The following is an 11,643-nucleotide window of genomic DNA, read 5'->3' on the forward strand; positions in this document are numbered from 1 at the left end:
CACGCGGGGGAACTTTTGGTTCATCGCGCTTTCCCCTTTACGTTCATTTTAAAAATCTCGAACTCGCGACACCTCCTCCCCTCCACCATGAATCGTCCTGGTCCTCTAGAAGAACTCCCTCTCGAACGTTTTCTACCCTCCTACGCGAATATCAGCGACAACGACGACGACGACGACCTTTGGACGGGTGGCACCCGCCTCAAGCGTCCACTATCGCCTACGAGTCATAGCCCTAGCGCGAAGCGGCGGCAACTGAGCATAGATGGCCGTTCAACAACGCCAGGGTCGTCGAAGATGACTCCACGGTCTCGATATGCGCAATCTGTAGACTTCAGTGCTGTCCTGCAAAGCCCCGATAGTCCTGTAAAGAGGCTCAACTTTGCATCAATCTCGATATCCAAAAGCGATTCGCCCAAGCAAGACGACATCGAAACGACTCCTCGAGCTCGTTCACGCCCTGTGCCACCCAAGCAACTCGATGGCAGCAAGGAGGAGGATGTAGCGTCAAGTTCAACTCGAGTGGCTACCCGATCCCGACCTCATCCCCTCGTTTTTGAACTCGTCCCCCGACCTGCGCCACCCTTGCCAGATCCCACGTCTGAGCATTACCCCGGATTCTTTATATATCCCGATCCCTATACCGTCGTTGCTCGACCCGACGAAACACGATCAGTCGAAGAGCAGGTTTGGTACGATGAAGAGCCGGAGAAGGAGAACTCCCAGCCACCGCGCCAAGTCCACGCTCTTCCCTCTGCCTTTATCGACTCCTTGGCCAAATCAAGCTCATTATTCCCTGCCCCACTACCCAAGGGAAAGACCATTGCCAGCATCTTCAGTTCTTCATATCGATCAGTGGCACATAGGAGAATATTTGGACCACGAAGCGCGGTGTTGGAGGATGATTCCCTGGATCTGACTGCAATAAACAATTATGCTCGACGGGCAGCATTGAGCTCGAACCCCTTGGAAGATGATAAAGACGGGTCACCGTCGTCTTGACGGAGCCAATGCCACCTTCCCTCTTCCATCTCCGACATCCAACGTTGATTCAACCAACGCTTTTCCCCGCCTATTTTCTTGTATATTTGACGGTCGCTACTGCTATTTTGCTCTGTGCTTCCCAAACATCTTTACCCATATCTACCGGCATTTCTAGCGCTCATTCACTCATTCTCTAGTCACAGGGATTGTATTCCGTGCTCCAACATTCATGTACTATCGTATCCGGTTTATTCTTACATTACTATTTTTATCCGTTATCTTGGAGATTTGAAAGGAGTAGTCGCACATCTTGCATAGTCTATTGAACTGTATAGGTGTAGTTATCAGAAGAAACAAATAGATAGAAATTCGAGGCTTGGATGTGGAACGAACCTGGGGGTTGATCCTTTGTTGAACTTTGAATCTAAGACTATTGTGATCCTGAAGAGGCGAGCTTGTCGACGTGTCCGGTGATAACGTGACATCAGTATCTCTCAGTGCTTCGAAGTTCGCGCTCCAGAGCTTGGAAACATATCTCATCGTTGACCATGAGTCGTAGCTCACTGTTACTCGTGTTCTTCACGCTCTTCGGCCTCGCTGCTGCCCAATTCCAGTTTTTCAATGACTTTTTCGGCGGCCAACAACATCACCAACAGCAGCAACGAACGGGGGCGTCTCAGTATGCCGCCTTCTCCGAAAATGGTGAGTTATTCTCAACTTGCTGTTGCCAGACGCCATATCTTACCCAAAAATTCTAGTGCCCTGCTCCCACTATCTTTGCCCAGGAACCATGGACTGTGTGGAACGGCCTCGCGATTGCCCCTGCCCCGACGTGCAGGATGTAAAATGTCTGATTCCGGATATGGACAGCGACGACGACGAAGCAACGGTGGTCTGCGTACGGGGTGGCACAGACTGCTCGACAGTGGAGAAGTTGATGAAGCGAGGGTCGTAGTAGCATGGATGTTGGCACCTGGCCTGCATCCTCCATGTCGTTCGTGTATAGTAAATGCATACCCCTTTCCGGACATTACTGGTGCATGTTCTCTACGAATACTCGTTAGAGCTGCCAAAAGGGCCTTCGTGAGTTTATATGACGGTAGAGGCGATAAAAAGCAATGGTCTGAGTTGACAAGGGCCGACGTTGTATTTGGCTCAGGGATCAGTCCGGCGATTACAAAAGCGCAGCTGGTTGTGTCGACAACGCTCACCGAAACCACGATGCGCTGTCTTCAAGGCTTCGCTTTCACATTCCTTTTGCTTCATTCTGCCTTCGCTCAGTCCAACGATACTGAGACTGAGTCGGACTCTTCTTCTTTCGATAATTCACTTCATGAAATTACAAACGCTTTCACAGAGAATGGCATTGTCCCCGGCGTAATCCCCACTTTTCGCCCCTCGGCCCTCGTTACAGTCCACTACACAATGGCAGGCGAGGAATTCGAGATCATGGCTGGGGAAACTCTCATAACTGCACGTAAGCCCACACACTCTCAGCTCTTCTCCTTGGCTGCAAATGGCTCATGGTTTCTGCCTAAAGTTACCGACAACGACCCCAAGTTCTCCATGACCCTAAATGGCACTGACGAAGACTCTACACCCACCGGTGGTCCTTACGTGGTGATGCTACTCGATCCCAATGGCTCAAGACCGGAGAATGGCACTGGGAGGAACCAAGTCCTGCACTTGATGAGGGGAGGCTTCTCGGCAGGAAGGTCTGACGGGAGTATCGAAAGCAACACCGAGCCCATTGCGAGGTACTCAAAACCCGCACCTGTTGGCGAAGAAGTACATCGGTATGTTTATATTTTGAGATTAGAGTGTTTGAAATGTTCTCACAATTCCTGAACCCTGCATCCGTCCCGTACAGCTACGTTGTTCTCGTTTACAACCAGCCCGACGACTTTGAGGAGAGAGCTTCAGACCGTGTCGATGTCGAAGAGCGTGACAGTTTCAATTTGACGAGCTTCGTCCGTGGCACAAACCTTGGCAATCCAATCGCAGGAACGTATTTCCTCCTCGAACCCTCAGGGACCTCGACGTCTGTGCGATCATCATCAACCACTACTAGATCCACGGGCGCCTTCAACACTGAAGGTATCCCACCAACATTCACTCCCCTGATCGGCCAAGGTCAAAAGCATGTCGCGGCCTTGGGCTCGCTATTCGGCCTCTGTTTCGCTGGGTTGACGTTGCTCGTCGCATGACGGAACAATGGCCTCAATACCATGACCCTACTCCTCGGGCAGTGGGACAGCCTTTCGTTGGACTTCTTTCTTCTGGACTTACACGGGACCCATTCATTCCTCAAGGACACTGTTTTGCTATAGACTTTTAACGCTATCTAATTTTTCGGTGTATCTCACCCTGACACTAATACTTATGTGCACATTTACCACCCCCTCGACCAACATGTTCCCAGCCCCGTGTGGTTAGTACTAACTTTTAACCGCGTCTAACAGCATTTAGAAGACCAATTGGATTGAAACCGTTACCCGCCGGAAACCCCTCAACCCTGCTTCGACTATTCATTGCAACGACGTGTGACAGCATTTATCCTCGGATGAACGGTTCAGTCGTGACTTGTTGTTGTACTTAAAGGCCATTTGGCTTGATCTCGGCGAAGACCTGGGCGTTGATTCTAGGCGTTTAATGGCAGAAGGCGGCGTACAATCGGAAGGCGATGTCTCCACCCATTGTGAATTCCTGCGACCTTTCCAACCATGCAAACCTCCCTGGTTGTCAGCAGACATTAAGCCTATGAGAAACAGCAAGTGGAGTCGAATTCTATCCTGAGTCAAAAATCTTCAAAGAAGAACGCAACTGAGGACGAACACCGAGTTCGGCATCATGATTGAAGTTAGTTCAAAAGCCTCTGCAACGTTACAACTCGGGAGAAACTCGACGGTGATATTAGTCGTAGTCCTATAGTAGGGATGCAGGCCTATTAGAAGTTGGAAGATCAGCTTCCTCGCAATACACTGTCTTGGGTTCCTCCGAGGATGGTTCAATTGCCCTTAGTACCAGGCGCAAATCATTCCTTGATGGGCTGATTGCTTGGTCCGGAAGCTGTTGACAAACAAGGTGATGCAAGCGCGGCGCGGGGGTTGGTGCGCAGGTTGAACCAAAACGGCCGTAATGTCGATACAGAGGCCAACGGTAAGCTCGCATTGTTGTCAAAACCACGGTCCCCACTCTCTGAACTGATTTAGTCTAAACTTCCCCCAGGTGCTAACCGGATCTTGTTCGTAAAGAACCTCAATTACACAATTACAGGCGAGGACTTGTATGAACTGTTCGGTCGGTATGGGAGCATTCGTCAAATACGGATAGGCAACGAGGCGAAGACCAAAGGGACGGCCTTCGTCGTGTATGACGACGTTATGGATGTGAGTAGCTCCTTTTGTCGCTTCTGTGTGAGTCTGAATGATTCACCTTTACCCCCAGGCCAAAAACGCCCTCGACCATTTGAATGGTTTCCACTTGCAAGAGCGTTATATCGTCGTTTTGTATCACATGCCTGCCAAACAGGATGCTGCTGCTGCGAAGGCGGAGCTTGCGCGTCGAGAAGAGGAACTTGCCGCTCTCAAGAAGAAGCACGATATCGGGGATGCTTGAGCGCACCGCCTAATCTCTCGCAGATCCCTGGCAACATGGCGGCCTTCTTGTGTACCGCACCCAATTCCCCCTGAGACAATTTCTACAATTGCTCTGCATTTTATTTCCGCCAGGGACCAGTTCTTCTCGCCACACGATTCAGTTGCAATTTGGGAGTCCGATTCCAGAGCATAACGGTTGCATCCCTTCCGGCTGGTACTCCGAGGACCGATGTCCACTGCTCCCGTTATCGCCAGGAAGTACCCATCCATGTCGTACAAAAATTACGTCTATTGATTAAAGCCAAGGTTCTGGTACAAATGTGCTGTGTACTTTTGTTGCATCTATGGTGTCTCTATATGTCTAAAACAAAGGGTTTGCTTGACCAGCAGAGCGTCTACTACATACTAAGGATTCCGAAACATGGAAATCAATTCGATTTACTGCACCCAGGGCAGCACCTATCAATATGTGGTGAGTACTGTTGTGGGTATTGGTGGCTTTATGGGAATCGTATCAGTGTATGAGTGGGTCAGCAGGTACACGAGCGCTTACTATTGCCAGCAGGTCTTGGTACACTGTGGAGGTCGACATTCCTTTGGATGCGATGGACTGAATTTGCAATTTGGCAGGTCACATTTGATCTGCGGCGTCATCCGGTCAGCGGTGGGCAGGGGTTATGAAGGAACCGGTAATTAGGCTCACCTCTTCGTCGGGCTGTAGATCATAGAATGGAGTTAGCAAATTAGCGGTCATGGGGCTGACCCCTACGAGCAAGGAGACGAACAAGAGTTATGCCATGCCCACACCTGGCAGCCGTTGACAGCCCACGGTCAGTATAACAATAATATCTCGACCTATATGGCATAACTCACTGCTTGTAGACGTTGCGAACTCTGAAATGGTATGGTAAGAAAGACGTCAGGGGGCCGTAAAAATGGAATGATCACTCACTGGCGATAGTAGCACATTCCGAATGTCAGTGGGCTGTAGATTGCAGAAGATGGGGGATCCGACGATAATTTCAATGCCCTCTTTATAGGCAAAGGAAAGAGCATCCCGGTCTCTTACATACGCATGCTAGAAGCACCGCATGACAATGCCATGCCCTGCGACGACGGCCATTGGTGATGTCAACATCTGGCAGCACGTACCCTCGAGAATAGCATTCCTAGATCGGAAACAAGTCGGTTTTGTTGAACCCTGTGGTGCCCATGAATAGGTGCACAGTCTGATTATTTTTCCTTCGGCGTGGCTCGTCGTGGAACCCCAAGGTGGAACCGCAAGATCGAGATCGACGAAACCCACGATTCTGGTCTCAAAAAGGATTTCTCAGAGAACACCTATTTGATAACCTTCATGTACCTCTGGTTTACAGATCAAGACGGTAATCTGAAAGGCCGTGGAATGCTTCGAAGGCGTCGAAGACGTAGTCGCCGATCGGATGCATTACTGTCAGGTAAAAAGTCGACCACAATAAGTACGCGACAGGCTCCGTAACGCGCCCCGGAGTCTTATGTTTGCCAAAGGCCTCGAGAACTCTAGCTATGGACCCATCGTGGCCATGGGAGATTTCAGGCGTCGGTATTCAAAGGTGGCATGCACGTTTCCGCCTCCATCAACAAACATACATTTTTTTTCTTGCCTTGCGTGAACGACGCCGATTCGGTCATAGTCACCCTTGTTCCCAATGCGCTTATATCAGCCAAGGCGGACCGTCAGATCGAGCCGTTGACAGATTGAATTGTAGATCAACGGGGCGCCAAAGTTCTCTAAATCGTCACTCTGATCAAGGGACGTTTCATGGCAGCGTAACACCACGGACCCTCATCCCCAACGTCTGGTGAAATCGAAAATTGAGCTGAAAGATGGTGGCGCTGCTTACTACCACCCACGGCACGGCCCCCTCCTCGAGAAGCGGACTTGCGAAGACGGAAAGGACGAACAAGTATCCCCGGAAATCGAGTCCTTTTCCATGACGAGGAAACCGTAGCCAAGAGCTTCAAGGGGATTTAGTAACCTTAAAACCCAAGGCGATTTGGTTTCCTACGGCGGTGATACTCTCGGATATGAATGTATAGTTACCGTCTATAACCGTTTGCCATGAGATCCTGATTTCCAGGATTGACGCCGTCCGAGTCCATCCACGATTTAGACGATTTTATTGCACGAAGAAAGCTCAGTAGGGGCTTTGTCGGGCGAACTCACAATACAGAAAGAAAGCCTAGAAAACCACTTACCGGCTTAATATCGATGATATGGTATCATATTTGCCGTAACGACACCGGACTTGTCGTCGGATATCTCGACGTCGGAGGGTTGACCTCGACCTCGATGAACTAATATGTGGTTTGCCATGGTTATACGCAGTGCATAGGACGCGTGTATTCGTGTGATGACTCGACCCAGAAAAGGCTCGAGAACCATCGACTACGCGAGAACTAATCGCTTAGTGGTCTGGACTTCAATTGCACCCAATGCAATTTCCGTCATTGGTGCCATCCTGAATGTTTCTACATTTCTATGCGGGTCTTCCCAAAGCTAAGACTTTTTTGGGCTTCCATACCGGCAGTTCCCATCCACTTCGACCGTGTTTGGTTCGTAGTTTCTGCAATTCTTAATCGTATGGTTCTTTTCCCGCAACTCTCCAGCGCCACCCCATGTGCCAACGGGCAAAGGATGCATCTCACCTTCCGATTTCTGCGCCTTTGTCGAGGGCTAATCTAACATCACACCTCTAATAAGCAGGATACATCCATCTCATGTCAGTCGCGTGGGCAATGCTTGTTTCAACGACCTGCCTCGAAATCTCCGTCTGGAGGTTATCGGGGATCTGTTTACGATATCCACTTAACACTCTAAATTTTGAGGCCTTGGGATATTCCTTAGTACATGGGCCGAAAGCCAAGAGACCTCATTTTATAGTCAGGGGAGACGCGTCCCTCCATGAGTCGTGACTGTATTGCAGGCCCATGCTCGACAGGGGTCACTCCCTAGGCAGCTCCACAAATCTCTGTACAAGTTCGCAGTATTCAGGAGCAGTCAACGCCACAACGATCTCATGGAAAAATGCTTGCTTGGAGAGAACCCCAATCCGGAGAAATTCAGGCATCTTCAAAAGGAAACGGGTAAGCGGTTTGTCTCGAGTCAATGTACGTATACAAGACTTCGAGGCATCAACCGCATCGACCAATGCAAAAAATCCCGCAAAGAAATGCTTTGACGGAGGCTGAAGGCTCGACAAAAGTCCGTGAATCATCAGTCCGTGGATTACCACAACCGTTGGTCATCGCAGCTGTGAGTCGATTCGTGATGAGATGTCGTAGACCGTTCCGCGTTACAGCGAGCTGTTGCACAAAGATTTCGTGAATAGGCGGGGCCAGTAGATTATAAAATACACAGAAGGGAACGTGAAGTTGTGAAACGGATCGATGAATTTCACAGGATAGTTAAGTGCCACACACATAGAACGAAGCAGCTCAAATCAGTTCTGCGGCGTTCACAGGCATCTCATCCTGGGAGAACACTTATTAGCGCTGTAAAGACGGACGTTTGCTTGAGAACTTACAATCTGTGTGCCGTAGAATTGTTCTAAAAGAGGACGCATGAGTCAATGTTCGACATGGGATACGCTATCAACATACCAATATCACGGAGAATTCGAACATCCTCCACAGTCACAAACTGTAAAGTGGGCGCCTTTCAGGGATAGTGGGGACCGAGGAAAGCGGTTGACACTCACGTTAATGGCAACGCCCTTCCTTCCAAAACGACCGGAACGACCGATCCTGTGGATGTAGTTTTCACGATTGCTAGGCGCGATTCAGTCGTGTGCAGATAAAGCCAGCACCGAGTCAACTCACGCAGGTAGATCATAGTTGATGACCAATGATACTTGTTGGACGTCAATGCCTCGAGCCCAAACGTCCGTTGTGATGAGAACACGGCTGAAACCTGTTAGATAGATATCAAAGGGTTGCTGGGCTACACTTACGATGTCCCACTGCGGAATTCGGCCATGATAGCATCCCGTTCTTTTTGCACCATTTCTCCATGCATGGAGGAGACGGTAAAGTTGGAGGCACGCATCTTTTCCGTCAGCCAGTCGACCTGCAGGGGAATGGTCAGTTCCACGGTAGCGACAGAACACTGTGACTCAGACCTTTCGCCTGGTGTTGCAGAAGATGACAGCCTGGGTGATCGTGAGGGTATCGTACAAATCACACAGAGTGTCGAACTTCCAGTCCTCCTTCTCCACGGCCACGAAGAATTGTTTAATGCCCTCCAGCGTCAATTCGTCACGCTTGACCAAAATACGGATAGGATCCGTCATGAATTTGGTAGTCATCTCAAGCACGTCGTAAGGAAGGGTGGCGCTAAGAAGAACGACCTGGGTGGCTGGAGGAAGGTAGCGGTAAACGTCGTAGATTTGATCCTTGAAGCCCTTGTTGAGGAGTTCATCGGCTTCGTCGAGGACCAACATTTTGATATTACGCGTTCGCAGACTCCGGCGACGAATCATGTCGAATACACGACCCGGAGTGCCAGAGACGACGTGTTGACCATATTCAAGCTTCCGGATGTCCTCGCCAATGGATGTACCTCCAATGCAAGCATGACATTGGACGTTCATGTAGTCGCCGAGCGCAAGGATAACGGATTGAATTTGAGTAGCAAGTTCACGAGTGGGTGAGAGAACCAGCGCTTGGGTTTCTCGGACGGTAACGTCAATTGACTGGAGTATTGAGATGGAGAAAGTGGCTGTTTTTCCCGTTCCTGATTGTGCTTGGGCGATTACGTCCCTTCCTTGGATGATGGGCAGGATTGCACGCTGCTGAATAGCAGAAGGTTTTTCAAAGTCTACAAAACCATTGGGTTAGCGCTGCCGACAGGTTTGAAGACGCGTCACAAACTGTAAGCATAGATGCCGCGCAAAAGGTCTTCCTTCAAACCAAGGTCGTCGAATGTTGAAACGGTCGAAATTGCTTCAGACGACTCGAAAACGAGTTTCTATAGAGGGATCAGCTAAGAATTCAAAGGGGACAGAGAAATACGGCGTACGTCGTCCCCTGGGTTGATACCTGACATTTCGATTTAAGTTGGTGGTCGGTGGTGAAGCGTCGGAGTTTCAAAAGTGCAACCAAACCACGGGTGCACCGTGCACGCAGTGCTTTGAATTATTATTGACTTGGCCATGGACTCCATTATCGAAATCCAGCGACAGACACACGAAGAGATAGAGAGATTCGACAAGGCTCTCTACACTATCCTTTCGCGCTCAGCAACAACCCACGAAGTTGGTTTGCAGAATGAGCACAAGGCCGCGCAGATACTAGACCGAATCGTGGCCAGAGCCGCGACCTTGGACGCGCTGTACAACGACGAGGAGGCCAGAAAAGCAGAGACAAACTCACTCTCTGACAAGGGAAACCAAAACGACCTATCTGAATTCTACGCGCGGTTGGTGAAAATCCAAGAACATTACAACAAATACCCTGACTCAATGCCAGGAGGGGGATTTGACTTGGAGCTCGCCTATTTCCTGGATGAACCCGGTCAGGAGGAGGAAGACTTTGAGGAAGAAGACCGTGAGTCTCTGAACTCGCCTTTTTCCCTTTCGAAACTGACCATGTGTCTTGTTAGCCATTGCTCTTCTTTTCTCTGGAGAGGAATCCTATGGCCGATACCTCGACCTCTACAATAACCACACTGCTTATAACAATCTGAAAGGGCTTGGGAAGAGGGCTTCATACCTGCAGTACTTGGACCTGCTCAACGCGGCCCAAAACGCGCAAGTGCACTCGGATTTGACCAAAGAGACGAGGTTCAGCAAGGACTACGAAACGTAAGTCCGTGGTTCGGCAATATCTAGGCTACGTTTCTCACTTGAAAAACTTTAGGTACATTAAAGATCTTCACGCCTACCTCCTCTCATTTGCGAAGAAGGCTCAACCACTGTACGACGTCGACTCAGAACAAAAGCAAGCCAAGGAAGAATTCGACAGCAAATGGGATGCAAAGGAAATCGATGGCTGGGAGAGCGAGGAGAACAAGAGTGCCAGCGATGGAGCACCTGGTATCTGGTGTGCCGCATGTCAGTCTTTCTTTGAACGTATTGAAACTTCATTCCGCTGATTGTCGCTCCCAGGTCAAAGGCTTTACGCGAAGCAGACAGTTTATGACGCTCACTTGACTTCCAAAAAGCATATTAAAGCCCAGCAAAAACTTGAAGCATCTGGGGCACCCCCTCCCAATCCCAATGGCCACCCTGAGACCCAAACAGCAGTACCTACCACTAACCAATCCCAGGCAAAACTCAGGACTCGGTCGTCTGCCTACTACACTTACTTGACGACCTCTTTACTGAAGAATTTGGCCCCCGTATTGGCTGAGACCAAGTCGAACGTTGAACGGCGATTCTCGCTTACTGCCCGAGAGCGTGAACAAGAATTGTTGGAGAAGGCCAAACCTCCTCCACCTCCTGTCACTGCCGAAGGCAATGAAGAGGAAGAAGAGGAAGAGCGCATCTACAACCCTCTCAAGTTGCCACTAGGATGGGATGGCAAGCCCATTCCTTATTGGCTATACAAGCTGCATGGTTTGGGGGTTGAGTACAAGTGCGAGATTTGCTCGGACCACGTTTATATGGGCCGGTACGTGACCTTCCAATACTTCTCTACGTCGCTGGGACTGATTGAGCCTAGTAAAAATTTCGATCGACATTTCCAAGTGAGTTACCTTCCCTTGACTAGGATGTCAAACTCACCGAGCGCTGCCAGGAATCACGCCACGCCTTTGGTATGCGGGCTCTCGGGCTTCCCAATACAAAGCATTTCCACGAGATCACCCGAATAGAAGATGCTCTTGCTTGTAGGGCTTTTATTCCCCTTTTCATTGGTTCAAGCCATTGACATTGTTCCTAGTGGCTGAAAAGCTGAAGCGCGAAGGCAGGAACGAAATCTTTGAACAAGAAACCATGGAGGAGTTAGAAGATGACGAAGGCAACGTCTACAACCGCAAGACCTACGACGACTTGAAGAAGCAAGGGTTGATCTAAATACACTT

At 49.7% G+C, this 11,643-nt stretch overlaps 7 protein-coding genes across 7 annotated transcripts; 5 read left to right on the plus strand and 2 right to left on the minus strand.

Annotated features, from left to right (window-relative positions):
• Positions 1–41: 41 nt before the first annotated feature.
• On the plus strand, positions 42–999 carry CC1G_00171 (hypothetical protein; the record flags this gene model as incomplete). Its single annotated transcript, XM_001836983.2, has 1 exon — positions 42–999. Exon 1 carries the CDS (start codon positions 88–90, stop codon positions 997–999), a length of 912 nt encoding a protein of 303 aa, XP_001837035.2. The 5' UTR covers positions 42–87.
• Positions 1,000–1,529: 530 nt separating this feature from the next.
• On the plus strand, positions 1,530–1,936 carry CC1G_14601 (hypothetical protein; the record flags this gene model as incomplete). Its single annotated transcript, XM_002911124.1, has 2 exons — positions 1,530–1,683; positions 1,740–1,936. The coding sequence occupies 2 exons, from the start codon at positions 1,530–1,532 to the stop codon at positions 1,934–1,936; spliced, it is 351 nt and encodes a 116-aa protein (XP_002911170.1).
• A 470-nt stretch (positions 1,937–2,406) lies between these two features.
• Positions 2,407–3,383, plus strand: CC1G_00172 (hypothetical protein; the record flags this gene model as incomplete). The annotated part of the gene is made up of 3 exons (XM_001836984.2): positions 2,407–2,458; positions 2,522–2,777; positions 2,852–3,383. The coding sequence occupies 3 exons, from the start codon at positions 2,407–2,409 to the stop codon at positions 3,186–3,188; spliced, it is 645 nt and encodes a 214-aa protein (XP_001837036.2). The 3' UTR covers positions 3,189–3,383.
• A 736-nt stretch (positions 3,384–4,119) lies between these two features.
• CC1G_00173 (pre-mRNA branch site protein p14) lies at positions 4,120–4,599 on the plus strand (the record flags this gene model as incomplete). The annotated part of the gene is made up of 3 exons (XM_001836985.1): positions 4,120–4,140; positions 4,194–4,370; positions 4,429–4,599. 3 exons carry the CDS (start codon positions 4,120–4,122, stop codon positions 4,597–4,599), a joined length of 369 nt encoding a protein of 122 aa, XP_001837037.1.
• Positions 4,600–5,279: 680 nt separating this feature from the next.
• Positions 5,280–7,690, minus strand: CC1G_00174 (hypothetical protein; the record flags this gene model as incomplete). Its single annotated transcript, XM_001836986.2, has 10 exons — positions 5,280–5,295; positions 5,454–5,474; positions 5,650–5,687; positions 5,733–5,781; positions 5,955–6,123; positions 6,210–6,273; positions 6,464–6,578; positions 6,819–7,019; positions 7,269–7,315; positions 7,598–7,690. 10 exons carry the CDS (start codon positions 7,688–7,690, stop codon positions 5,280–5,282), a joined length of 813 nt encoding a protein of 270 aa, XP_001837038.2.
• A 345-nt stretch (positions 7,691–8,035) lies between these two features.
• On the minus strand, positions 8,036–9,666 carry CC1G_00176 (ATP-dependent RNA helicase FAL1; the record flags this gene model as incomplete). Its single annotated transcript, XM_001836988.2, has 9 exons — positions 8,036–8,093; positions 8,147–8,169; positions 8,223–8,262; positions 8,321–8,390; positions 8,442–8,525; positions 8,573–8,688; positions 8,741–9,438; positions 9,492–9,588; positions 9,640–9,666. The coding sequence occupies 9 exons, from the start codon at positions 9,664–9,666 to the stop codon at positions 8,058–8,060; spliced, it is 1,191 nt and encodes a 396-aa protein (XP_001837040.1). The 3' UTR covers positions 8,036–8,057.
• A 106-nt stretch (positions 9,667–9,772) lies between these two features.
• On the plus strand, positions 9,773–11,635 carry CC1G_00177 (RNA splicing factor PRP9; the record flags this gene model as incomplete). The annotated part of the gene is made up of 7 exons (XM_001836989.2): positions 9,773–10,166; positions 10,222–10,423; positions 10,479–10,672; positions 10,727–11,231; positions 11,283–11,307; positions 11,331–11,448; positions 11,502–11,635. 7 exons carry the CDS (start codon positions 9,773–9,775, stop codon positions 11,633–11,635), a joined length of 1,572 nt encoding a protein of 523 aa, XP_001837041.2.
• Between the last annotated feature and the right edge of the window lie 8 nt (positions 11,636–11,643).

Source organism: Coprinopsis cinerea (assembly GCF_000182895.1).
Source record: "Coprinopsis cinerea okayama7#130 chromosome 5 map unlocalized cont3.5, whole genome shotgun sequence".
Classification (NCBI taxonomy): domain Eukaryota; kingdom Fungi; phylum Basidiomycota; class Agaricomycetes; order Agaricales; family Psathyrellaceae; genus Coprinopsis; species Coprinopsis cinerea.